The sequence below is a fragment of the Bufo bufo genome, chromosome 10, assembly GCF_905171765.1.
Source record: "Bufo bufo chromosome 10, aBufBuf1.1, whole genome shotgun sequence".
Lineage (NCBI taxonomy): Eukaryota > Metazoa > Chordata > Amphibia > Anura > Bufonidae > Bufo > Bufo bufo.
The window spans coordinates 33,806,208-33,832,811 of record NC_053398.1 but is presented as its reverse complement, the minus strand read 5'-3'; the positions used below and the strand labels follow the sequence as shown (position 1 = coordinate 33,832,811).

At 44.0% G+C, this 26,604-nt stretch overlaps 1 protein-coding gene across 1 annotated transcript in view; it reads right to left on the bottom strand.

The window, feature by feature from the left end:
- The window catches only part of SYT12 (synaptotagmin 12), a 79,928-nt gene that overhangs the window by 44,995 nt on the left and 8,329 nt on the right, over positions 1–26,604 (bottom strand). Inside the window, exon 3 of the mRNA XM_040409947.1 lies at positions 25,976–26,335. Within this exon, the coding sequence (XP_040265881.1) occupies positions 25,976–26,335 (360 nt within the window). The remainder of the gene's footprint in view (positions 1–25,975; positions 26,336–26,604) is intronic.

Genomic DNA, 26,604 nt, shown 5'->3' with positions numbered 1-26,604 from the left:
CACCTCCTACTGGGATTTTTGTAATGATCTAAATTATCCTATGTAGCTTGGACCCTAGTCTTTATTTTTAGATAAGTCCTTGAAGGGGGTTGTCCCATGAAGACAAGTTATCCCCCTGTCCACAGGATAGAGGATAAGCAGGGCCGGCTCCAGGTTCATGTGGGCCCTTGGGCGATAAATCTCAGTGGGCCCCCTTGTGGCATTTGTCAAATGTCACCACGGCATCTGAGAGTGTTAAAAAACGGGAGCTCGGGCTTCCTGCTCAGACGCACCTTCCCCCAGCAGGGATTAGGGAAAGCACCCTGTTCTAAAAATGAGCCTGCAGACTGTACTAGGCTTCCAGGCTCATTGTTAGTATATCCCAGTTCAGGCCACTAGGTGGGAGCACTAAACTGTGATATAGTGATTTCTATACAGAATAATGGAGCAATTTCCATTATTCTGCAAAAGTTGCAATCTGATGAAAAGTAATTTAAAAAAAGGAAAAAAAAAAGTTTAGAAAATATTATAAAAAACTTTAAACGTAAAATCACCCCACTTTCCCCAAAATAAAAATGAACACAAAAAGAATAACATGGGCATCGTCGCATGCGAAAAAACACCCATACTATTAAAATATTTTAAAAAGTTAGCCAAAATGGTGAAAGCTATAACAGAAAAAAAACAAAACTTTATCTCCCAAGAAAATTTTATAAAAAGTGATACACACCCCAAAATGGTGTTGTCAAAAAAGACAGATTTCCCTCAAATGAACCCCTACACATTTTCATATGCATAACTATTAAAAAGTTATGGGGGTCACCGGGGAGGGTTAGGGTTGCCACCTTTCCCAACAAAAAATAATAGTTACACAAATTAAAGAAGTTGGTGTGTCTATTTAGCCTCTATTTTTGAAATGATTATACTGGGATTTGAACTCACAGCCTTCTACATTAAAGTCAAGAACCTTGACCACTGGGCTATAGAGCTTCATGTTAACCTGCTGTACATATTATACAGTATATTATGGCTAAAAACCTCAGTAGTAGTTTCCCACATATTATGCATTCATATATATCAGAAGTATGATTATATATATATATATATATATATACACACACACAGTCAGGTCCATAAATATTGGGACATCGACACAATTCTAACATTTTTGGCTCTATACACCACCTCAATGGATTTGAAATGAAATGAACAAGATGTGCTTTAACTGCAGACTGTCAGCTTTAATTTGAGGGTATTTACATCCAAATCAGGTGAACGGTGTAGGAATTACAACAGTTTGCATATGTGCCTCCCACTTGTTAAGGGACCAAAAGTAATGGGACAGAATAATAATCATAAATCAAACTTTCACTTTTTTAAAACTTGGTTGCAAATCCTTTGCAGTCAATTACAGCCTGAAGTCTGGAACGCATAGACATCACCAGACGCTGGGTTTCATCCCTGGTGATGCTCTGCCAGGCCTCTACTGCAACTGTCTTCAGTTCCTGCTTGTTCTTGGGGCATTTTCCCTTCAGTTTTGTCTTCAGCAAGTGAAATGCATGCTCAATCGGATTCAGGTCAGGTGATTGACTTGGCCATTGCATAAAGTTCCACTTCTTTCCCTTAAAAAACTATTTGGTTGCTTTTGCAGTATGCTTTGGGTCATTGTCCATCTGCACTGTGAAGCGTCGTCCAATGAGTTTTGAAGCATTTGGCTGAATATGAGAAGATAATATTGCCCGAAACACTTCAGAATTCATTCTGCTGCTTTTGTCAGCAGTCACATCATTAATAAATACAAGAGAACCAGTTCCATTGGCAGCCATACATGCCCACGCCATGACTCTACCACCACCATGCTTCACTGATGAGGTGGTATGCTTAGGATCATGAGCAGTTCCCTTCCTTCTCCATACTCTTCTCTTCCCATCACTCTGGTACAAGTTGATCTTGGTCTCACCTGTCCATAGGATGTTGTTCCAGAACTGTGAAGGATTTTTTAGATGTCGTTTGGCAAACTCTAATCTGGCCTTCCTGTTTTTGAGGCTCACCAATGGTTTACATCTTGTGGTGAACCCTCTGTATTTATATAAATCAGATGATGAAGCTCTGAGGGAATTTTCACTCATTTGAGACTACAGGGCAAGGTCCATGACAGTGAGCAAAACATGACCCTCAGAGGCAAGGTCACTGATGATGTTATGGCGACAGAGCCTTACAAGCCTTGCCACTCCTCAGATGTTATCGGGATCAGTGGAAAATATTGTGTGACTGCGATGGAGTGCAGGAAAATGGGGCATTACCAATAGACAATCACTATTAGTAAGTGATAAGTTATAACACATGCTGTTTCCTGTCAACTGATGCTGAAAATGGCAAAAGAGGAATACTCCTTTAACTCTAGGTCTATACAGCGGACTAAGGGCACTGTTCAGGGGTGGACTGGGAATTTAAAGTAGCCCTGGAGAAAAAACTAAAAGTTACCCCATGTTGTAGGCAGGTCAAAATTGACAGAGGCCATGAGGAGGGATTTTCTGCGTTCCCCTGGGCATCGGCTTTCAGTTTCCCTGTAGGGCAGTGATGGCTAACCTCCGGCCCGGCACTCCAGCTGTGGTGAAACTACGACTCCCAGCATGCTCCATTCACTTCTAGCCAAGCAAGTGTACATCTTGGGAGTCGTAGTTTTATCACAGCTGGAGTTAGCCATCACAGCTGTAAGGTCTACTACGGCCAGTCTAACCCGGGCACTGTCTCATAAAAACAGAGCTCTGAGGAATTGGGGGTGACACATAAGGTAGTTGATTGTGATAAGCAGGATCTGAGCCATTATTGAACTGACAGGAGTGCCGGCCGATCTGCTTCGGGTTTGGGACTACTAGAGGATCGAGTTTAGGACAGAGGAGTTGGTGGGGGAAAGGTTTAGTCTGGGAAAAGTCATTTTAGGTAGCTTGATAAGCCTGCCTGAAAAGATGTGTTTTTAAGGCACGTTTTAAGGTGGAGAAGTTGTGAATTGACCTACTATTCCGGGGCAGAGTATTCCAGAGAGTAGGTGCAGCTTGAGAAAAGTCTTGAAGATGGGAGTGAGATTATGGAGGTTATTAATCTTAGGTCGCTAACAGAATGGAGAGCACGAGTAGGGTGGTAGATGGAGATGAGGGAGGAGATGTATGGAGGTTCAACACTGTGGAGAGCTTTGTGGGTGAGGGTGAGAATTTTGAACTGTATTCTGTGGTGGATGGGCAACCAGTAAAGGGACTGGCACAGACTAGTAGCATCAGTGTAGCGGTTGGATGGATAGATGAGCCTGGCTGCAGCATTTAAAACAGACTGAAGGGGGAGATTTTAGTGAGAGGGAGACCGATTAGTAATGCGTTGCAGTAGTCAAGACGAGAATGAATCAAAACAACAAGAGCATTTGCAGTTTCCGCCGTAAGAAAAAGGGCAGATTCTGGTGATATTCTTGAGGTGCAGACAACAAGAGCGTGTAAGTGTTTGAATATGGGGAACAAAGGAAAAATCTGAGTCAAATGTGGCATATTGAACAGGAGTTACGATAGTGCTGCAGACTGAAATTGAAATATCAAGTTTAGGTGAGTTAGTAGATGGGGGAAAGACGAGAAGTTCAGTTTTTGAGAAGTTCAGTTTTAGATACAGAGAGGACATGATGTTAGAGACAGCTGCCAGAAAATTACTGGTGTTTTGGAGTAAAGCAGGGGTAATGTCAGGGGATGAAGTGTATAGTTGGGTGTCGTTAGCGTATAGATGGTATCGAAAGCCAAATCTACTGATAGTCTGTCCGATGGGGGCTGTATAGAGGGAGAAGAGTAGAGGACCTAGTACTGAGCCCTGAGGAACGCCGACATCAAGAGGAAGAGGAGAAGAAGAAGAGCCAGCGAATGATACACTAAAGGAGTGGCCAGAGAGATTGGAAGAGAACCAAGAGAGAGCAGTGTCCTTAAGGCCAATTGAGTGGAGCATGGTGAGGAGGAGTTTATGGTCTACGGTATCAAACGCTGCAGAGATATCCAGCAGAATCAGTAGAGAATAGTCACCATTTCTTTTTGCTGTTAGGAGATCGTTAGACACTTTAGTAAGGGCAGTTTCTGTAGAGTGAAGAGGGTGAAAGGCAGATTGTAAGGGGTCAAGAAGAGAGTTTGCCTAGAGATAGCTTATTAAGCGAGAGTAGACAAGACGTTTAAGGAGTTTAGAGATGAAGGGGAGGTTAGAAACAGGTCGGTAGTTAGCAACACAGGTCGGGTCAAGAGATGGTTTCTTTAGTAGTGGGGCTATGATAGAGTGTTTGAAAGAGGAGGGAAAGATACCAGAAGAGAGAGACAGGTTAAAAATTGTAGTTAGGTGAGTGATGACAGCCGGGGAGAGGGACTGGACAGGGTGTAATAGAATAGGATCACTGCTACAGGTCGTGGGTTGAGAAGAAGAGAGAAGCCTAGAGTCTTCTTCCTCTGTTTTAGGGTCAAAAGAGGAGAGAGAGCATTTGGAGGAATTGGAGGGAGGAGGATTGAAATTATTTGGGGACTGGGAGATTATTTCCTGCCAGATACTGCCAATCTTGTCTCTGAAATAAGTGGGCATGCCATCAGCGCAGAGTTCAGTGACAGGTTCTGGAACTTTAGGGCTTAGAAGGGAATGAAAAGTGTCAAAGAGTCGTTTTGGGTTATTTGAGAGTGAGGAGATGAGAGAGGTGAAGTACTTTTGTTTGGCAATGTTGAGAGCCAAATTGTATGCTTTGAGTCTGCTGGTATTTGCGATTTTCTCCATAAGCATTGTGCACATCTGGAGCAGTATTTCTTGCCAATCAGCCTTTGTAGTTTCAGTTCTAAGTCTTTTATTTTTAAGGGTTCAGCATCTGATGCAGCAAACTCAGTCGAGCAATGAACATTTCCAAAAGGAACAAATTGATGCAACTGGGGTTTCCTGCAGAGATGAGGGATTATCTGTCATACGTTGCCGGGTTTTAACTATCCTGCTGCCCGCTGTTTAAATCTCCGAGGCTCCTGCATCCTTTTCTAAGACAAGAAAATGTCAAAGAGGGAAAACAGAGGAGGAATGAGGTTATATGTAATGAGCGCAACTTCCAAAAACCCCTGTAGACCAGGAGAGGCTTTATCTGTGTAATCACTAATGATGGTGAAATCACCTTATCTACAGAGAATACATAATTACTCAAATATCTATTTAGTTTCCCAGGGGATTTAGTGATATCAGGAATGATGAAGTCTCAATGGAGATGACTGAACTTATATACTTTATTTTTCACCCTATAAGACACATTTTTCCCCCTAAAAGTGGGGAAAAATGCCCCCGTGTCTTATGGGGCGAATACTAATGAGAGCTTTTATCATGGAAGCACTCATTAGTACCAGAGGACCGGGAAGTGGTGAATGGAGTGCTCCCCGGGCCCTGTACTCACCGCTTTCTGATCCTCTGCCGTCGGCTGTGCTGTGACTGCGCACAGCGTGAGGACGCTCTGTGACCTCACGCTGTGTGCGTCGGGTCACAGCACAGCGTGCAGCAGAGAGCTGGATCCTAGGACCGGCGGCGTCCGGAGTAGGAGAGATAAATAGATTTTTTATTTTATTTGCTCTGAGGCATGTGGGCTGATCTGAGGCATGGGGGTCTCATTTGAGGTATGGGGGTCTCATTTGAGGTATGGGGGTCTCATCTGAGGTCTGAATGAGGGGGTCTTATTTATATTGGAGCTCTTATCTGAGGTCTGATTGGGTTCATTCACATTGGGAGTCTGATCTGAGGTCCGATTGAGGGTCTTATTAACATTGGGTGTCTGATTGGGGCTGTGAGCTGAGGTCTGATTAACATTGGGCGTCTGATTGCTGGTCTGATCTGAGGTCTAATAAAAAATATTTGTTCTCCTCTAAAACATAGATGCCTTATAGGGTGGCGCATCTTATAGGGCAAAAATACGGGTATAACCAAGAACTAACCCATAGTGGATGGGGTTAAAACAGCAGCCTGAGCCAATGATGAAACACGAGGTGGATTTCAGACTACTTTAGACACCCTCTTGAGACTGTATATAAGCTATAGTCTCAATGGAAGAACTACGAAGCAGCCAACAGTGAAGAACATCCATAGCCAATTATGTAAAACCTCTATTTGACCTATTTAGGTCAAAATGAATAACTCAATTTGCTTCATTTACTTTCCTGATATTACATAGTAAAACTTTAAGATCGCAATAAAATTGATAAAGAAAATAATCATATCTAGCTTTTTAAAAATCAATAGCTAATATATTATACCATATGCGTGTGTGTAATTGACTGTAGCTACTTGTGACGAGATGTGTTACAATGGAGTCTGCAGCATGGTTCTGGGATGGTCATTCTGACATTAGGTCTCTGTATGAGGTCTTATACAGATAAGGCAGGCAGGGTGATGGAACACAATGGCAGTACTTGAGACAAAACCATTCTCGTAATTCAATGATATATTTAAACTCCTGATGTTACGGTTTAAAATGTGCAGGGCAATAGTGTGAGGGGAACACCAAAATGGCATGTGGCCATTTTGCAGATCCGCAAAATATGGATAACGTCCATTTTGCATAAATATTTTAGGGGGAACAATTGTCTTCAATGGGATTATAGTCCACAGTTTGCCACCATGTACAGGACACGTTTTATCCTTTTGTCAAACTGACATACGGATGCGGAAATCACACGGGTGATCCATGTCCTTTCCACATCCGTATGTCCGTTCCGCAAACAATAGAGCATGTCCTATTCTTGGGTGCAAAAAACCCCCAAAACAGATGCAGCATGGACGTCACACGAACACCATCCATATTTTGCAGATCCGTGTTTTGTGGACCACAAAATACATACGGTCGTGTGCATGAGGCCTTAATCTCTAGATGACAGCTCCTTAAAGGGGTTGTCTCACTTCAGCAAATAGCATTTATTATGTAGAGGAAGTTAATGCAAGGCACTTACTAATGTATTGTGATTGTCCACATTGCCTCCTTTCCTGGGTGGAATAATGGAAACATTACAGACTGCTCATTTCCATGGCTACGACCATCCTGCAATCCATCAGTGGTGGTCGTGCTTGCACACTATAGGAAAAAGCGCCGGCCTCCCAAGACCCTGGGAGCTCACATAGGCTGGTGCTTTTATCCATAGTGAGCAGGCACGACCACCACTGCTGGATTGCAGGGTGGCCATAACCATGGAAACGAGCAGTGTATAATGTGATGGAAAAATGAATCCAGCAAAGGAGGCAACATGGAGAATCACAATACATTAGTAAGTGCCTTGTATTAACCTTCTCTACATAATAAATGCTATTTGATGAAGCGAGACAACCCCTTTAATGAGTAATATTATTATAACTACACCCATGTAGACAACGTGGCGGTTTTATATTCTTGTTTTTTTTCCCCCTTTAAGCCTGAGTAGTAAATTCATCGCTCTAATTGCTCCATTCTGCAGAAAACAAGGTCAGTTTAATTAATTCCCCCCTGAGATGCAACCGTCTTATGCAACAATCAGCCCGCCTGTCCATTTACTGTATTGATCGGGCTGAGCTTGTAATGAAGCAATGATCGCTGACTCCCACCGTGGTAATACCAGCCATAGGCGCAGGCTGAATACCGGGACGGCACTGTTTGTGTAGGAACACTGGCACTAGATCTTCTAAATGTTTGGATACAGTTGAGGATTATATTCATCCTGATCCATAATATTGAAGGGGATGACTCGAAAGATCGTTCCATGGCGGATAACACAAAGACTCTGCCAACAGAGAGATCATTGGAAGGATATTTGGAGCGGATGCGCTTTAGCTCATTATGTTGTTACTTAAAGGGATTTTCGCACAACTAAAACACTATACACAGAAGATAGCCGCCAGCCGAATGCTATCAAAGTCCCGTCATACATGTGCCTGCTCCAGTCAGCAAGTGATATCAGTAGTATGAATAGTGCATTACAAATGAAGTATTATTGCAATAAAAAATATTGGTCAGTTTTTTTTTTTTTATGTACACTACATTTTCCTCTCTGGTAGTGCCCCCTGCTGTTTCTGCTTGGAGTTGGATAAAGGACCTGCACGCGCGTGAGAAAAATTGGCATGTTTGGTAGCCAAACCCGAACTTCTTCACAGAAGTTCGGGCTTGGGATCGGTGTTGTGTAGATTTTACTATTTTCCCTTATAACATGGTTATAAAGGGAAAATAATAGCATTCTTAATACAGAATGCATAGTACAATAGGGCTGGAGGGGTTAAAAAAAATAAAAATATTTTTAACTCACCTTAATCCACTTGCTCGCGCAGCCCGGCTTCTATTTTGTCTTCATCTTTGCTGTGCACAGGAAAAGGACCTGTGGTGACGTCCCTGCACACATCACATGGTCCGTCACATGATCCATCACCATGGTGATGGACCATGTGATGAGCGCAGTGACGTCATCAAAGGTCCTTTTCCTGTGCACAGCAAAGATGAAGACAGAAGAGAAGCCGGGCTGCGCGAGCAAGTGGATTAAGGTGAGTTAAATTATTATAATTTTTTTTAACCCCTCCAGCCTTATTGTACTATGCATTCTGTATTCAGAATGCTATTATTTTCCCTTATAACCATGTTATAAGGGAAAATAATAAAGATCGGGTCCCCATCCCGATCGTCTCCTAGCAACCGTGCGTGAAAATCGCACCGCATCTGCACTTGCTTGCGGATGCTTGCGATTTTCACGCAGCCCCATTCACTTCTATGGGGCCTGCGTTGCGTGAAAAACGCAGAAAATAGAGCTTGCTGCGATTTTCACGCAACGCACAAGTGATACGTGAAAATCACAGCTCATGTGCACAGCCCCATAGAAATGAACGAGTCCGGATTCAGTGCGGGTGCAATGCGTTCACCTCACGCATTGCACCCGCGCGGAAAACTCGCCCATGTGAAAGGGGCCTTAGGGTACGGCTACACGGCAACATGAGTCACGGGACATTTCATGTAATAGTTGCAAAAAATCCAGATATGCTGGATTTTGTGCAGCAGGCAGCATGTCGCACATGACTTCTCATCCATTGACTTTAATGGAAGTTGCACACAATATGTGATTCCCTATGACTTGGCTGTGTTTTCACAGCCAAGACACATTTCTAAAATAGTTGCAGACAAGCCGCACATATTTTTAAGTTGCGCAACCTTCCTGCAACTTGGAGTCTCTACACAGCGATGACATGTTTTATTAACTAAGATTATATGTAGAGATTGCTTGATAAACATGGTCAGCATACAAAGTAGGCCTCTAGTAGCATTGGTGAGGTTAGTATGATGTATTTTTTTTGACAGTTTCTGGCTTTTCTAAAAAAAAAAAAAAAAAAGCTTATTGCCACCAAAACCCCCTTAAATCATGACCCTATTATCAGTGGCACAACTAAAACAATCATACCTAAGGCTACTTTAAGACCTGCATTCGGTACGGATCCGTCTGGTATCTGCACAGACGGATCTGCACCGATAATGCAAACGCTTGTATCCGTTCAGAACGGATCCGTTTGCATTATTCTTTAAAAAAAAAAGCCTAAGTCAAAACGGATCCGTCCTGACTTACATTGAAAGTCAATGGGGGACGGATTTGTTTTCAATTGCACCATATTGTGTCAGTGAAAACGGATCCGTCCCATTGACTTACATTGTAAGTCAGGACGGGTCAGTTTGGCTCCGCATCGTCAGGTGGACACGAGTTTTGGTGTCAGCCTCAAAAGCGGAACGGAGACCGAACGCAGCCAAACTGATGCATTCTGAACTGATCCTTATCCATTCAGAATGCATTGGGGCTGAACTGATCCGTTTTGGGGCCGCTTGTGAGAGCCCTGAAACGGATCTCACAAGCGGACCCAGAAACGCCAGTGTGAAAGTAGTCTAACACACAGACTGATCATGCCATTGGTATGGGACATTTGGACAGAGGGGACCCAGCACTGATCTATCTAATCCAGATTATTCCCATCTCGTCACCTGAAATTGCCACTAGGGGGAGCTCACTGTATACAGCTGCCAATGAATTTGGTGTGCTAATCTATATAATGCTCCACCTAAGGACATCATTAATGTGGGCAGTGGAGCGTACAGAAATATTATGGGGCCCTCAAAAAGATATTTCTGCTGAAATATTTTTATTAAATGGAAGAACAACGGATAACTTTCATAAATACAGTGATAAATCTCCTCCATACATCTTTCTGTCCAGGGCTGCCTGAAAACACCACTAGGGGGAGCTCAGTGCATAGAAATGTATACAGTTATTATTAAATGCAATGGAAGCTGTAAAAAATGCTTTGCATTGAGCTCCCCCTAGTGGCAGCTGCATGAAGATGCCAGGTTGGGAGCAGAAGACGGAGTTCGACATCGGGAACTATAGCACAGACATGGCTTTCTTACTGTATAATGTCAATGTAGGGAGATCTAAAAGAAGAGAACGTTAGCACAGACGATAGCGATCAGTCTTCATCACAAGCCTCGAAACAGCTGTCACTTACATGGTCTCTTTGGATTCACGCCATACAGATGATAGGATCACATTCCATTATAATATAAAGTATCTAACGCATTTAAAATATATTGAGCCATTTCTGCAGCACTCCTGGGCTTCTACTCAATTCATTCAAGTACATATTTCACCTGACTGAAAATCCACCTGCTGTGAAGAACCTGCAGCTTCACTTTGAAATAGAAGAACACACTTGGGCAGGCGAAAAGATCAGTCACTTCTCCCGCGATGTCTGTTTTAGTAAATACTGGAATTTCTCATGAAATAATTTGGGAGCATTTATTGTTATTTGTGCCATTATAAATTTCTTCATACATTACTAGGAGCAATAACAGAGGAATGGCCCAACGTAGAGATCTGACAAAAGATGATCCAGAATTGTCATTTCATGGAGAATTACAAATAGTGACTAAAACATAACAAATCACAAAGGAACTAGGAATATATGAAGATACAACATGAGAAACTGGGATTTTCGAAATATTTTCTTACAGCCAATAAAACTGCAGGAAATTTATCTTCAAGGGTCACAACCTTCTTAGAAGGTTCTTTGAGGGGAACCTTCAGGTCCTGAGCAGAGGTTGCTCGTGAACTGTACAAGTGTACTACCGTGGGTATAGAGTTACATAGTTAATGCGGTTGAAAAAAGACATAAGTCGAGGCGCATTCGCGAGGCTCGCATGGCGGACGTGTTCCCCTGAGCTCCGCTCCTCACGCCGAACTTTTCCCTCATTTAGCGCTGTTTATTCAGCTCCACGGGCTTGAACCTACATGCAAGGGACTCCTATGATGACCCGCAACAAAGGGAAGACAAAGTCGACGGGAACACCCGTGCCTTCACAGTCCCTACCGGAGCTGTTCAGAAACTTAAGCCGCAGCAATATGGCGGACCAGGCCCCTGCATCCCGGAGCCCAGCGTCCTCTGAAGCCAGCAATACCTCGCTGTCACCGGACATTCAAGATACAGGTCAGGCTGAACTTTATAAAAATATAGCCTCCCTATGCCGCTCAGAACTGTCCCAAGCGGTGGACGAGTTTTCCCGCCAGATCCATGAGCTGGGAACCCGGGTCTCTCACTTGGAGACACGCACCGATGATCTATCGGACGCCCTGCACTCAGATAAGGCGGATATTCTGTCTCAGGCGGCACAGATTGCAGCGATGGAGCTCAAACTAGAAGACCTAGAAAATAGAACCAGGAGGGGTAACCTCCGGATCAAAGGCCTGCCTGAAATTTTCACTGACCTCTCGGCCACTTTGTCAGCATTGTTCCAGGCCTTGCTGCCACAAGCTGAACCAGCGAAACTCCTGATGGATAGGGTTCATAGAGCCCTAGGGAGACCACGCTCAGATGCCTTACCGAGAGATGTTATTCTCAAATTTCATCATCCGGGCACACGGGATCAAATTCTTGCAGCAGCCCGTAACCTCACTGAACTCCCTGGTCTCCCCTCCACAGTGCACCTATATGCCGACCTGGCTCCTTCCACCCTCCGCAGACGCAGGGACATGAAGCCGGTGACTTCGGCTCTACAAAACGCCCAGGTGCGGTACAAATGGGGATTCCCTTTTTCCCTCTCTTTCCGTCTTAACTCTCGGGATCATGTTATACACTCACCCAGAGAGGGAATCGAGATCCTTCGGAAAGCAGGAGTTCCTTGTGACCAAGATCCAGCTCCAGAAGCCGCTCCAGAACCGCAACGGCCTGCCAGAGTCTGGACGACGGTGCTCTCGACTTCGCGGAGGCCGACTTCATCACCTACCAATTAAGTCCGGGACTTCTGCTCCTGATCTTCTGGCCTGTCATGGCATTTAGGAACGTTGTTATCCTACCTTTTGGCTCCGTTTCATACCCCTATTCCCTTTGTCTGTTTTACAGGACACTAGCCTTCATTATGTAGTCCTTCTATTAATAACTGCTATTATCCCGAAGCTTATCATCTTCTAGGGATTCGGCGTGAAGGACTGTCATGTTTGCCCCCATGTTTGGGTTCTCTGGGCAGGATTGGGAGACTCCGTTAGAGTCCTCACCCTGCTCTACTGCACCCACCTATTTTTCTCAGGCCTATTTAGGCTTAGTAATGTATTGTTTTATTTGTTCTCAATTTTTTATTCCCTATTCTTTTTTTTTTTTCTTTTCTCTCCTTTTCTTTTATTTCTTTTCTTGTTTTTGTCAGGGGAAATGCTCGTGTTGTTTTCATATATGGGCGACGGCTGGAGGTGGCGCTCCTGAGGCGGATCACACGGGTTCACTTCGCTTTTCCTGCATACTCCTTACTTTCTGGTCATGTGTAAGATACTATCACACAACGTAAGGGGATTTAACTCCCCCAGAAAACGTAAGTCTGCTTTTTCTACATATACCAAACATACGCCCGATGTGGTCTGCCTTCAGGAGTCCCACTTCACGCCCACCTCTCATCCCAAATATCTCCATCCGCAATACACACGTTTCTATTCGTCTACCTATGTTTCTAAAAGTAGAGGAGCTATCATTTTATTGCGTAACTCCTTTCCTTTTACACTACTACGCTCTGTAATAGATCCTAATGGGAGATACGTAATCCTTCTAGGCACCTACAAGGAAGAAACTCTGTGTATTGTAAACGTGTATGCGCCTACTGAAGATCCTATTGCCTTTTTTGTCTTAATGCACTCCATTATTTCACCTCTCACCTATCACAAGTTATTGTGGTGTGGTGACTTTAATTTTGTACTCAACCCTGTCCTTGATCGCTCCACCCTCCCGGCTCAAATGCGCCCTGCATCCCATAATGTTAAAGTTAAGCATGTGATGGAATCCCTGTCCTTGGCGGATACCTGGAGGGAGCACAATGGCCCCCAAAGGGGATATACATATTATTCTCCTTCTCACCAACTATACACCCGGATTGATTTAATCCTAGCTTCCACCTCCTACCTCTCCTCACTAACCTACTCCAGACATGTTGTGTCCTCCTTGTCAGACCATGACATGGTTATAGCTGAATTCGCTTTAGTCAACAATTCTAGTGTCCCTTTTACTTGGCGCCTGAATGAGTCATTACTGACTCGACCGGTTGTGTTTAATGCGATATTAGATAAGCTTAAACAGTTCATTTTACTAAACAACACTCCGGATGCCGACCCTATGAATTTGTGGCTAACTCACAAGGCTTTCATACGGGGCAAACTCATTCAGGGAGCTTCAAGGCTCAAAAAGGACAGATCCTCAGCTCAGGTTGCACTAGAGTCTAAATTGGCTAAACTGGTGAGAGCCCATCAACAAACACCAACCCTTTACCTATTGAAGGAAATAAAAGACACTAAAACTCAACTGAATGCCCTACTTTCAAATAATACTGAAAAAGCACTCCGCTGGACGTCCTCCTACTATTACAAATATGCCAATAAACCGGATAAGATGTTGGCGCGCCAACTCAAAGCCACACAGAGACTTAACCAAGTCTATCAAATCTGTACACGGTCTGGTAGAACTACCTCCCACCCAGACGTCATATATGACACCTTCCAATCCTTCTATAAACAACTATACTCGGAACAAAAAGGTGACCCCAACATTAAGGCAGATGACTTCCTTTCCTCTGCTTCCCTCCCAAGGGTCTCATCTGCAGTACTAGTAGAACTCAATAGCCCCATCACACCTGAGGAGGTGACTTACACAATTAAGGCCCTGAAACTGGGAAAAGCCCCCGGTCCAGATGGCTATACAGCTCTTTACTTTAAAAAATTTGCAGACCAGTTAATCCCCTTCATTACTAAATTCTGTAACCATTTATTTCAAGGCTCCACACCCCCACCCGAATTCTTAGCAGCCAAAATTACTGTGATCCCCAAACCTCATAAAGACCCTCTTTTACCCTCCAACTATAGACCCATTTCACTTTTGAATATAGACAACAAGTTGTTCACCTCCATCTTAGCGCGTAGACTTAATAGAATTCTCCCTAGCCTGATACACAAAGATCAGGTGGGTTTCATCCCCAGCAGGGAAGCCCCAGATAATATACGGAAGGTCTTGGGGTTAGTTCATGAGGCGAACAGGACTTCAACGCCAGTAGCTTTACTAGCGCTGGATATAGAGAAGGCCTTCGATACAGTCTCCTGGACCTATCTTTGGCGGACTCTCTCCCACTTTAACATTAGAGGCCCTTTTCTCTCCGCTATTCAAGCTTTGTACTCTTCGCCTCAGGCTAGCCTCAAATTACCTTCCTCGCATCCGTCATCTATACCAATTTTTAGAGGAACGCGCAAAGGTTGCCCCCTCTCCCCAGCCCTTTTTGCATTAGCCATGGAACCATTAGCGTTAAAAATTAGATCCCACCCAGACATAACAGGAATCTCGGTTGGGGGTGTGGAATATAAATTGAGCCTTTTTGCTGACGACCTTTTGTTAACAGTCACTAATCCTATCATTTCATTTCCCTCCCTTATGTCCCTACTAAAATGTTTCTCAGAAGCATCAGGCCTACTAGTCAATCAATCTAAGTCGGAGCTTTTGTTGGGTAATGTCACCTCTCAGGTTTCCGAGATTCTTCGGAGCGAGTTTCCATTTCAACATGACACGCACTTCCTTCCATATTTGGGCATTTCGCTGACCAAAACACTTAACACCCTGTATAAATATAATTATCTTCCCATGTTCACTCAAATACGGAGGGACCTGCAGTCATGGGAATCTCTTCCAGTTTCCTGGGTGGGTAAGATCCATATAGTAAGAATGGTGGTCCTTCCACGGCTACTATACCTATTCCGCACCCTACCGATCCCAGTCCCAGCGTCAGACCTGGGGGCTCTCCAGGCGGACATCCTTAAATTTATTTGGGCCCATAAACGAGCTCGTATTTCTAAGCTTGTTATGTGTCGTCATAAGGCTTGTGGTGGCCTTTCAGTGCCAGACTTAGCTCAGTATTACAGGGCTGCCAGATTAGCTCAACTATTTCTGACTCATCTCCCTACACAGGCTCAGCCTATATGGGTTTCCCTTGAACAATCGCTGCTGGGGCCGTTCTCCTGGAGAGCCCTTATTTGGACCACCTCCTCATTACCCTCCTCACTCCGTACCAAATCTCAACTCTCATATTACGCTTTGCTCCTATGGAGATCCATTAGGTTCAAGCGCTCCCTCCAATCTAAACCGTCCCCCTTAGAATATCTTTGGGGTAATCCGGCTTTCTCCCCTGGACTCCAATCTGGGGCTTTCTCATGGTCGAAAAAAAATTGTGCTCCCTCCGGGATTTCCTAGTACGGGGTAAAGTTTTAACTATGTCTGATTTCCTTGAGAAATTCACCCCTCCAGTTCGTGAGCAATTCAATGTCCGGAGAGTATTCTCCTTCCTTCACTCCCTAAAGAATGGCTCACATAATATTGATTATACACCTTTTGAAAGGCTAATGTCCTTATCTCTACATAAGCAGGGTTTATTGTCCCGGATTTACTCGGCTCTCACTACACCTCCAGAGGATTCTAAGCTTCGTTATATGTTGGAATGGGAGGCTGATCTGTTAGAGGAATTCAGTGTATCTAGGTGCCACCAACGTTCCCAGACACTCTCTAAAGGGTCATGGCAAACTACCCTGGCAGAGACCTCTATTAAGATTCTCCACCGGACATATTTGGTTCCTGCCAAATTGCACCACTTCTACCCAGAAGTCCCCTCTACTTGCTTCCGGGGTTGTGGGGAGGAGGGCACGATGTTCCACACGTGGTGGACGTGTCCCATGGTTTCCAGATTATGGGGTCGCATTTGTGATCTGCTCTCATCCTTGTTGGAGCACACCCTCCCCCTTACACCCCCGGTATTTCTGCTTGGAAACAAGCCATCTAAACTAACGAATGCTAGGTTCAAGTTAGCCCAATTCATCCTGCTTGCTACTAGGATACATATTGCTTCTCAGTGGCGTTCCTCAATTTTGAGCTACCAAGCGGTGATTGATAGAGTTAATAGGATTTACCAAAACGAACGGATGTCAGCTATCCGCTCTGATACATTTCCCGTGTTTGAGACTGTCTGGGAGCCTTGGTCGTCCTCTCCCCACTCTGCCAATCTTTCGCTCTACTCTGAACTTTGATAGGTCACAGTGTATATCGTATGCAACTAAGGGATGGAGGTAAATATGGGCCTGCTTTTTGCGGATCGCCATCTAAGACTTAACTCACGTAATTTTGAACTGCATGACTGCTACCCCTGAGTACTTGATATTTTCCTTATTTTTGATTAATTTATTCTATGTCTTTTTGTTCTTTGTATTATTTGTTTATGCCTACTTGACTGGACGTTATGTCCTTTATTTTATGCACAATGTACTATGTACCTTATTATTGTGAAAAACTTTAATAAACATCATTGAAACATAAAAAAGACATAAGTCCATGAAGTTCAACAGAGGGATAGGTGGGGACGCAAATCCCAGAAGGAAATGAGACTCAGATTTCTACACGTTTTCATCAGCATTAATGTTGTTTACTTTTAAGAATTCATCTAAACCCTTTTTAAAACTGTCCACTGTTCCTGCTGTCACCACGTCCTGAGGAAGTCTATTCCACAGATTCACAGTTCTTACAGTAAAGAAGCTTTGACGCTTCTGGAGACTGAACTTTTTCTTCTCCAGTCGGAGGCAGTGCCCCCTTGTCTTTTGAGGGCATTTTACACGGATAGTTTTTCACCGTATTTTTTGTATGGCCCATACAAAACGATCAGGGTAAAAGACATGGTCCCATCTCCACTCAGAAAGGGAAAATGCTGCGTACTGGAAGACTGAGGAAAGTAGGAAATAAATTAGACACCAATATTATAGTAAGTCTTTCATAATATCTTCTGATGTTCACTATGGACTCTATAGTTACTTGTCACAACCCTGAACAAGCACTGGTGTTTGTAGGGCTTTGCAGTTGTTGCTAGAGGAGTTTTCTGAGAAAAGTATTCATGTCACTGAGACGTTGTAGTAGTAGTAATACTCATGATTTGCCTAACTTGGAAGGTTGGCTCCTCTTAATGCCACAGTACATCCAGAGGATAATCCAAGAAGTCCAAGCCACCTCAATAAAGTATGCACCCTCATAATCTATGATGGTGTAACCACTGTGGTTCCCACCAATGTTGAGGATTAGAAGCTCCTGTTCTGTTTAGGTATGTAACCTCTTAATCTATGACAGTATAACCACTGTGGCTTCCACCAATGTTGAGGATAAGAAGATCCCATTCTCTGTTTCGATAGTGAGGTATTTTAATACACAGTGACCACACAAGGTGTGTCTAGTTCCTTTTTTTGCCAAATGGGGCTTCCTCCACTATGTTCTTTGGGCAGTGGATGGGCATTCTAGTCCACCGCCTGGTGTTACTTATATGTTCTACTATTGCCTTGTATCTCAAGGGTTTACATGTTTTACTTGTTAGTTTTGTGTTTCCCCTGATGTGTCCTGTCTTCCCTTGTGTGTTGTTCCTTCCCCACAAAGTGTGGTATCCATGCTCTTTTGTGAATATCATACTACAGCTCTATGTCTTCCATTAAGTTTTGCTCTTACAATGTTAACGGCCTGAATGAACCGGTTAAGAGGAACCAGATTTTATATAACCTCCACAAACAGAGAGTGCAAGAGACACACTTTAAAACGGGCCATGTCCCCACCTGTAGAAATAGATATTTCTCCACGTGGGCTCACAGTACTTATGCTGATTCTAAGTCCAGGGGGGTTGCCATAGCCATTCACAAATATGTTCCGTGCACCATTCTAAACTCTACCCAGGACGGTCGAGGCCGTTATCTGTTTTTGAAAGTGAATATTGCCTCTAGATTGCTGGTTCTTGCTAACATTTACTGTCCCAACACAGGACAGATGGGTTTTGCAGATGCGGCCTTTGCGGCGTTGGAGGACTTTGCGGACGGCCTGCCGATTGTCCTGGGCAGGGACATTAATCTCCCTCTGGACGCTAAATTGGACACGTCTTCCAGAGACACCTACATTCGCTCCGTTTGGTGGACGTCTGGCAGGTTCTCCACCCTACGGTGAAGGACTTCACGTTCTTCTCCCTAGCTCATAACTCGTACCACCGTCTGGACTATATATTCATTTCACACAAACTGTTGGACCTGCGCCCGACAGCGGGGATAGAACCTGTCCTCTTCTCTGAACATTCACTGACGTGGGTTGCTTTGGGTTTGGGGGATCCCTCCCATACGAAGGGCTCTTGGAAGTTAAATGAAAATGTGTTGAGGGATAGTGTATGCATGGCTGACATTAAAACGGCTATCTCGGATTTTGTGGAAGTTCACAAGTCTGATCCCTCTAGTCCTACAATTAAGTGGGAGGCTCTTAAATGTGTGATTAGGGGTCGATTGATCTCACACGCATCTAGGTTAAAGAAGATGCGCTCCATACAGATTGCTGATCTGTTACAGAAATTGGTCACGTTAGAAGGGCGCCATAAAGACAGCCTTGACCTGAGGGTCTATCAGGAGCTGTGCGATGCCAGGTCCGCCTTGCGGAAACTCATTGACCAGAAATATCTAGTGGCCAGTAATAAGCTTAAACGGTTATTTTATGGACTGGGGGACAAAAGTGGCAAGCTTCTAGTGAGGACATTGCGTCCGCGGATGGCCTCTGGTTATATTCAATCCATTAACTGCAGAGTGGGAGGGAAGGTGCATGCTACCGGGGACATATTGAAGGAATTTCAGGCCTACTATGAGAATCTGTATAATCTGACGGGGAAATACGCGGACTTGGCCCCTGAACTTAAAGCTCAGAAGATCAGACAGTACTTGTCAAGGTTGAAGGGGCCAAAACTGTCGGCTGAGGAAAGGGAGGCCCTAGAGGGGGAAGTGTCTGAGCAGGAGATTCAGGGGGCTGTGAGACAGCTAGAGGTGGGTAAGTGCCCGGGCGGGTTCACGCCACGTTTTTACAAAACGTTGACGCAAAAAAGGCTTTCGACCGCGTCGACTGGGATTTCCTGAGGGAGACCCTGAGGACATTCGGCCTTGGTCCTAACATGGTGCTAAGAATAATGGCTCTATATCATAAGCCAAGAGCCCAGGTGAGGGTGAATGGTGCTTTATCATCCCCTTTTGAGATCCATAATGGGACCCGGCAGGGGTGTCCTCTGTCTCCTCTGCTGTATATTCTGGTCATGGAGTTTCTGGCAAGGGCGCTTAGGGCTAACGCATCCATACGGGGTCTCTGTTTTGGATCCCTAGAATCTAAAATTGCTATTTATGCAGATGACCTATTAATCTATTGCTCCGACCCGGTTGTCGGCTTACCGAACATTGTGAAAGAGTTCTCTTCATTTGGGGATTTAAGTAACTTCAAGGTGAACTTCCATAAATCTGAGATCTTGAATGTCACGGTTCCACACACTACTGTACAATCCCTGAGACAGGCTTTTCCGGTTTCAATGGAAAACAGATAGCATATCTTATCTGGGGGTGACTATCCCACCCCGGCTTAAGGACCTGTACCAGTTGAACTTTGCCACATTGCTTTCAGAGATTAGGAAGGACTTGTCTGCTTGGAAACAATTACCATTGTCGTGGTTTGGGAGGATACACACGCTGAAAATGAATGTACTACCCAGGATTTTGTACCTACTTAGGACCATTCCCATCCCACTGCCGCGTGTGTTCTTCAAAACCATGCGTACTATGTTTCTTGACTTTATCTGGGCGGGTTCATCCCCTAGACTGGGGATAAAGTTTCTAATGAGACCGAAGGTGAGGGGAGGGGCGGGAGTCCCTGATATATCTTCATACCATAGAGCGGCGATCCTTGCTTATATATTGGATTGGTTCCATGGTGGGGCCTCTAAAAGGTGGTTTCGTTTTGAGAGGAGCGATGTTGGGGAACCACCTCAAAATCTTCTATGGGTACCTAAATCTTTATGTAGCAGCAGGCTCCCATTTCTCACGGCGGGTGTTCTTCAGGTGTGGGACAGATGCGCAGTTTCCTCAGGGTGTACGTCCTTCCCGGGTCCTAAGACGCCCATAGCTTCCCGATGGGAGTGGAGCAGGGGGAGATATTGGGCTTACGCAAGGAGGATAATGTTAGAGTGTATCATCTGGTAACGAAGACCTCCGTTCGCCCTTTGGACTCTTTCCCGGGACGAAGTGAGAAGGGGCTTGGATACATTATAACGGGGTCAAGAATTTTACTTTATCCCTGGGCTCGATCGCTACTCTATCCAGGGACCTAACATCCTTTGAGGCGCTATGTATGCAAAAATCCCTGCCTACTCATTTGGTGTCTCTGGTGTACGGGCTGCTTCAGGAGGGTGGTGGACCTCCCTCCTCCTTGCCCTATGTACGGGCGTGGGAGTAAGAATTAGACAGGGAGTTCTCTGCAGAACAATGGGTTAAGGCATTTAAGCTGTCTCACAGGTCCTCCATCTGTTTCGGGCTGCAGGAGAAAAATTACAAGATCCTCTCCAGATGGTATAGGACTCCTGACGTCTTACACTCCTTTTATCCGACATGCTCAAATATATGTTGGAGGTGTGAGGGGGCTGTTGGCACGATGTCCCATATTTGGTGGCAGTGCCCAACAATTGTTCCTTTTTGGACAGCACTGAATGATCTATATAATCAGGTATCAGGTTCCACGACCCGATGGACACTGGAAGGGGCTTTGCTATTGCTGGTTCCAGGTCCCATTCGTTTATTAAAGCTGGGCCTCCTGAGATTTTTTGTTCAGGCGGCCCGTTTGGTGGTGCCGAGGCACTGGAAGTCTCGGGATGCCCACATGTGGGGGAATGGTTGGAGACGTTCGAAAATATACGTAGGATGGAGGAGTTAATAGCAGAGGATGAAGGTTGGGACCAGAAGTATATGAAATTATGGACGCCATGGCTTCTTTTTAAGGGTCTCAAGCATTCCATGATTGGCTAGATCGGGCCAATAACTCTCCACTTGCTCTGGAATGACTAAATGAGGTTTAATGTTAGGATACCTTCCTTGTCTGTCTCCCTTCCCTTGTGTGTCTTGTAGTGTTACTGTCTTGTTATGTATGTATGTGTACTACGGGTCAATTATTCCTGGGATTGCGGGATGCTATTCTGAATATGTCTTACAAACCACGTTCAGTAGCCTAAACGAACAATACTTTGATGTGCATTCTGCAATGTAAATGGACATGATGTCTTATCTATTTGTGCTTTCATCTTTAATAAAATTGATTGAACAACAAAATTCAGGAAATGGGCAGAAAGTCAGTACACGGGCAATGAATATAGCACACCTTTGCAGGAACTAGCAAGCTAGGAACCTATTTGTCCGGCATCCTTGCAATGGGCAGGTGCCTTAATTACTTAAAGGGGTTCTGCACTTTCATTTAACTGATGATCTATCCTCTGGATAGATCATCAGCTTCTGATCGGCGGGGGTCCGACACCCGGGACCCCCGCCGATCAGCTGTTTGAGAAGGCAGAGCAGGACAGTGGCGGGCACGGGCCGCCAATGTAACACAGTGATTTATATTTCTGTATGAACCATCAGTGGTTTTGTCTTCTCTGCAGGTCTCTTCCTCTGCATTCAGTATCCATTTGCTATCTACACTCAACAATCAAACGGAGCATATAGCCAGTAAATCTAGAACGCACTACCTAGAAAAGAAATCAGGCACTGGAATTTTGAGAACCCAGGGCTGCGCCACCAGCTCTGTTCAGAGCAACTGGAGCATCAATGCTAATAAAGGATATTGCAGACATACTCAGCAGGACACCTTCTTCCTGAATTTTATCTTCAGATGGTTTTCTTTATTACGGGTCCTAAATCTTGCACAATGTATGCATTACTGGGGTTCGAAAACCATTTTTGCCATATCGACTCATCCCAGCAGCCATGAATTGGTCGATGATATGCTATACATGTCTTTGAGAGAATATAAGAATGTATCTAACTCAAACCACGTTTCTTAGCGTGTCCTTCACTCATCTAGGCAATAAATGGGTTAAAAACTGGGAACCTTCTTTTGTAGTCTCTTGCACTGCTGTACTTATTATAATGAAGACTACCATCTTAGAGGAAAAAAAAATGCAGTGTAGAGACGGAGCCGGACATTTTCTGCTGTCATATTTTAATGAGCATCTACCATATTAAACTTGTAGCACATACACCCACGCAGCACACGGGGATGCTGGAAGCCTGGCAAGCAGTATACCCCAAGGACGTCTGTCTGCCTCTCCTCTGCTTGTCTATACGATTCAGTAGCTTTCTATATTACTCTACTGCAATGTCTTTTAACATGGAAGGGGGTGGGGGTTTGAAGAAGGAAATGTAATGAATCTAGAGCTCAGCGCTCAGGGAGACGTAATAGACTGGTCCTAAGTAAATGCAAGGAGGGCAAATAAGATCTTGCATAGATCATCTATTTCTCTGCTGCAGATCAAGATAATCCTATGAATGTATATTATACAGATTATTATTATTATAGTCTCCGTAATAGCTGTTAATAAGTAGCACACTTCAGGAGGAAGATGAAAATGAAAGAAGAGTCCACCCTACTATCAATCTCTCACCCAACGAGGTTGTACAGGATTTTAGTATTGATGGCCTGTCCTCAGGATAAGCCATCAGCATCTCATCTGTGGTTGTCCATTACCCTCTCGGATCAGCTGTTTTGTGGTTGTTCCAGCACAAGCTCCACAGCTCTATCCATCACTTAAATTGGGGCAGCGCTGCAGGAACCAGCTCTGTCCACAACACAATGGATGGAGCTGTGTAGTTCCTGCAGAAACTTCTGGCACCGGAGCTACCCCCAAAAGTTTGGCGGGGTTATGGGGTGTTGGACCCCCATCGTTCAGATATCAATGGCCTATCTTGAGGACAGGCTATCAAAAGTAAAGTCCTGGACAATAGGGAGAAGAGAATAAGGCTTTAGCGGCAGCTTATTGCCCTAAAGAACAAAAGGATTGGGCGTGTTGAAAGCTAAAACACCTAACCGTTTTTCTTCCCTCAAATTGAGAGAGTCAGGACACTCCCATACACATGAAATAGTTTGTTGACATTCTTCTAATTTGTATGGCCGCCTTTCAGCGGTCTCACAGTTCGTAAGATTCTTGGACGCATTTCAAACTATGTTTATGCGCTGGATAATATGTAAAATTTGCTCCTCCTCAGCATATCTTTTAGGGAAGTTCCCTAAATTGATGTAGCCTATGTTATTTCTATGTTAGCTAAACTACGTTCATGGAAAGTTTTTGGTGCACGTAACTCCCAATGCCCTGGATCTACAGCAAGGCAGTTTTACTCCATTGGTGGGCCAATGCAAAAAGAAATTTGAATGTGTCCTCGAACCTCATGCCCATTCCCTTAAATTGCACAATTTGCCATTTAACTTTTGAATGCGGTCTATATTGGGAGTGCAAGGACTGCAGGAACAGCACATGAGCTTATAGAGAACTGGTACAGTTGCAAGAAAAAGTATGTGAACCCTTTGGAATGATATAGATTTCTGCACAAATTGGTCATAAAATGATCTGATCTGATCTTCATCTAAGTCACAACAATAGACAATCACAGTCTGCTTAAACTATTAACACATAAAGAATTAAATGTTACCATGTTTTTATTGAACACACCATGTAAACATTCACAAAGCAGGTGGAAAAAGTATGTGAACCCCTAGACTAATGACATCTCCAAGAGCTAATTGGAGGGAGGTGTCAGCCAACTGGGGTCCAATCAATGAGATGAGATTGGAAGTGTTGGTTACAACTGCCCTGCCCTATAAAAAACACATCAGTTCTGGGTTTGCTTTTCACAAGAAGCATTACCTGATGTGAATGATGCATCGCACAAAAGAGCTCTCAGAAGACCTACGATTAAGAATTGTTGACTTGCATAGAGCTGGAAAGGGTTATAAAAGTATCTCCAAAAGCCTTGCTGTTTATCAGTCCACGGTAAGACACATTGTCTATAAATGGAGAAAGTTCAGCACTGCTGCTACTCTCCCTAGGAGTGGCCGTCCTGTATAGATAACTGTAAGAGCACAGCGCAGACTGCTCAATGAGGTGAAGAAGAATCATAGAGTGTCAGCTAAACACTTACAAAAGTCTCTGGCATACGCTAACATCCCTGTTAGCGAATCTACGATACTTAAAACACTAAACAAGAATGGATTTCATGGGAGGATACCACAGAGGAAACCACTGCTGTCCAAAAAAAACATTGCTGCACGTTTACAGTTTGCACAAGAGCACCTGGATGTTCCACCGCAGTACTGGCAAAATATCCTGTGGACAGATGAAACCAAAGTTGAGTTGTTTGGAAGAAACACACAACACTATGTGTGGAAAAAAAGAGGCACAGCACACCAACATCAAAACCTCATCCCAACTGTGAAGTATGGTGGTGGGGGCATCATGGTTTGGGGCTGCTTTGCTGCATCAGGGCCTGGACGGATTGCTATCATCGAAGGAAAAATGAATTCCCAAGTTTATCAAGACATTTTGCAGGAGAACTTAAGGTCATCTGTCCACCAGTTGAAGCTCAACAGAAGATGGATGTTGCAAGCAACAGGACAACGACCCAAAGCATAGAAGTAAGTCAGCAACAGAATGGCTTGAACAGAAGAAAATACGCCTTCTGGAGTGGCCCAGTCAAGTCCTGACCTCAACCCGATTGAGATGCTGTGGCATGACCTCAAGAAAGTGATTCACACTAGACATCCCAAGAATATTGCTTTACTGAAACAGTTCTGTAAAGAGGAATGGTCAAGAATTACTCCTGACCGTTGTGCACGTCTGATCTGCAACTACAGGAAACGTTTGGTTGAAGTTATTGATGCCAAAGGAGGTTCAACCAGTTATTAAATCCAAGGGTTCACATACTTTTTCTACCTGCACTGTGAATGTTTACATGATGTGTTCAATAAAAACATGGTAACATTTAATTCTTTGTGTGTTATTAGTTTAAGCAGACTGTGATTGTCTATTGTTGTGACTTAGATGAAGATCAGATCACATTTTATGACCAATTTGTGCAGAAATTCATATCATTCTAAAGGGTTCACATACTTTTTCTTGCAACTGTATATTATAATATGCTGTATAATATGGGTGTATGGTTACCTTGCAGGTGTACAGACATTGTGTACCCCCACAATAAAGAGATAAAGCCACTCTACACTCCACATCCCTGTAAAAGGGGCTCTGTGATTGGCTGCATGCGGTACAGAGACGATTTAAAGTTCTATACATGGACCCGTTGGAACCAACCACCATCCCCTTTGTATGCCCCTCAGAAGTACAGTGTAGACAGGTACTTCTCTTCCTCTTGATCCCTTGACTTTGGGTTGAACTGATCCTACCTGCCATTTTGGTAATCCTGCCATAATAACGGCAGTAGGCTTGAGCCGAAAAGGGGTATCCATAGTTAAAAGCTGACCTAAGCCACTGAGAGACTTCTGGTCACATCAACCTTTCTACGGTAACAAAGGACCAAACATACATGTACATGCTCTCTATACTTACTCTGGAAATTCCAACAATTTGTTCATCTGGGAGCAGGCTAATGTGCACAAAACATGATTCAAAGTTGCCATCTTCCTTTTTCTCCAGTAAATCTTTCCCTTGTATTAAAGAGACATGCAATATGTTGGAACTGAGATCATAGTCCATAGTGACTTCAATCTGTCCCACAGTAAAGTCCAAGCCAAAGTTATTTCCAATGGAAGAGATAGAGCTGAGGGAATCGGTAGAGATAGACTTCCTTAACATCCCATAGGGAGTCATTTCCATGTCCCTGTTGATCAACTCCATTGGACCAAATTCGTTAATACTTTCATAGGTGTCATTGAGATGTGCCACTGCTGCATTTGCCTGGACGGGTCTCTAGAGGGGAAAAAAATGGCATAATATGAACATGTGAACTGTAATATTCTGAACCAGAATGAAATGCACAGTGTTTAATACCGCCAAATGCTGAATTTCAAAAATGATAATATTTTGTAAAATTTCTATTTATATGTTTCTCAGGTAGATGGGAAGACAAAAAAAAAAAGAACTCGAAAAAAAAAAAGTCTATAAAGATAATTAGTCTTGAGACAAAGTAATATGGTGACTTTAGGCTGCATGACTTGCAGGAGACAGGCAGACAGTTC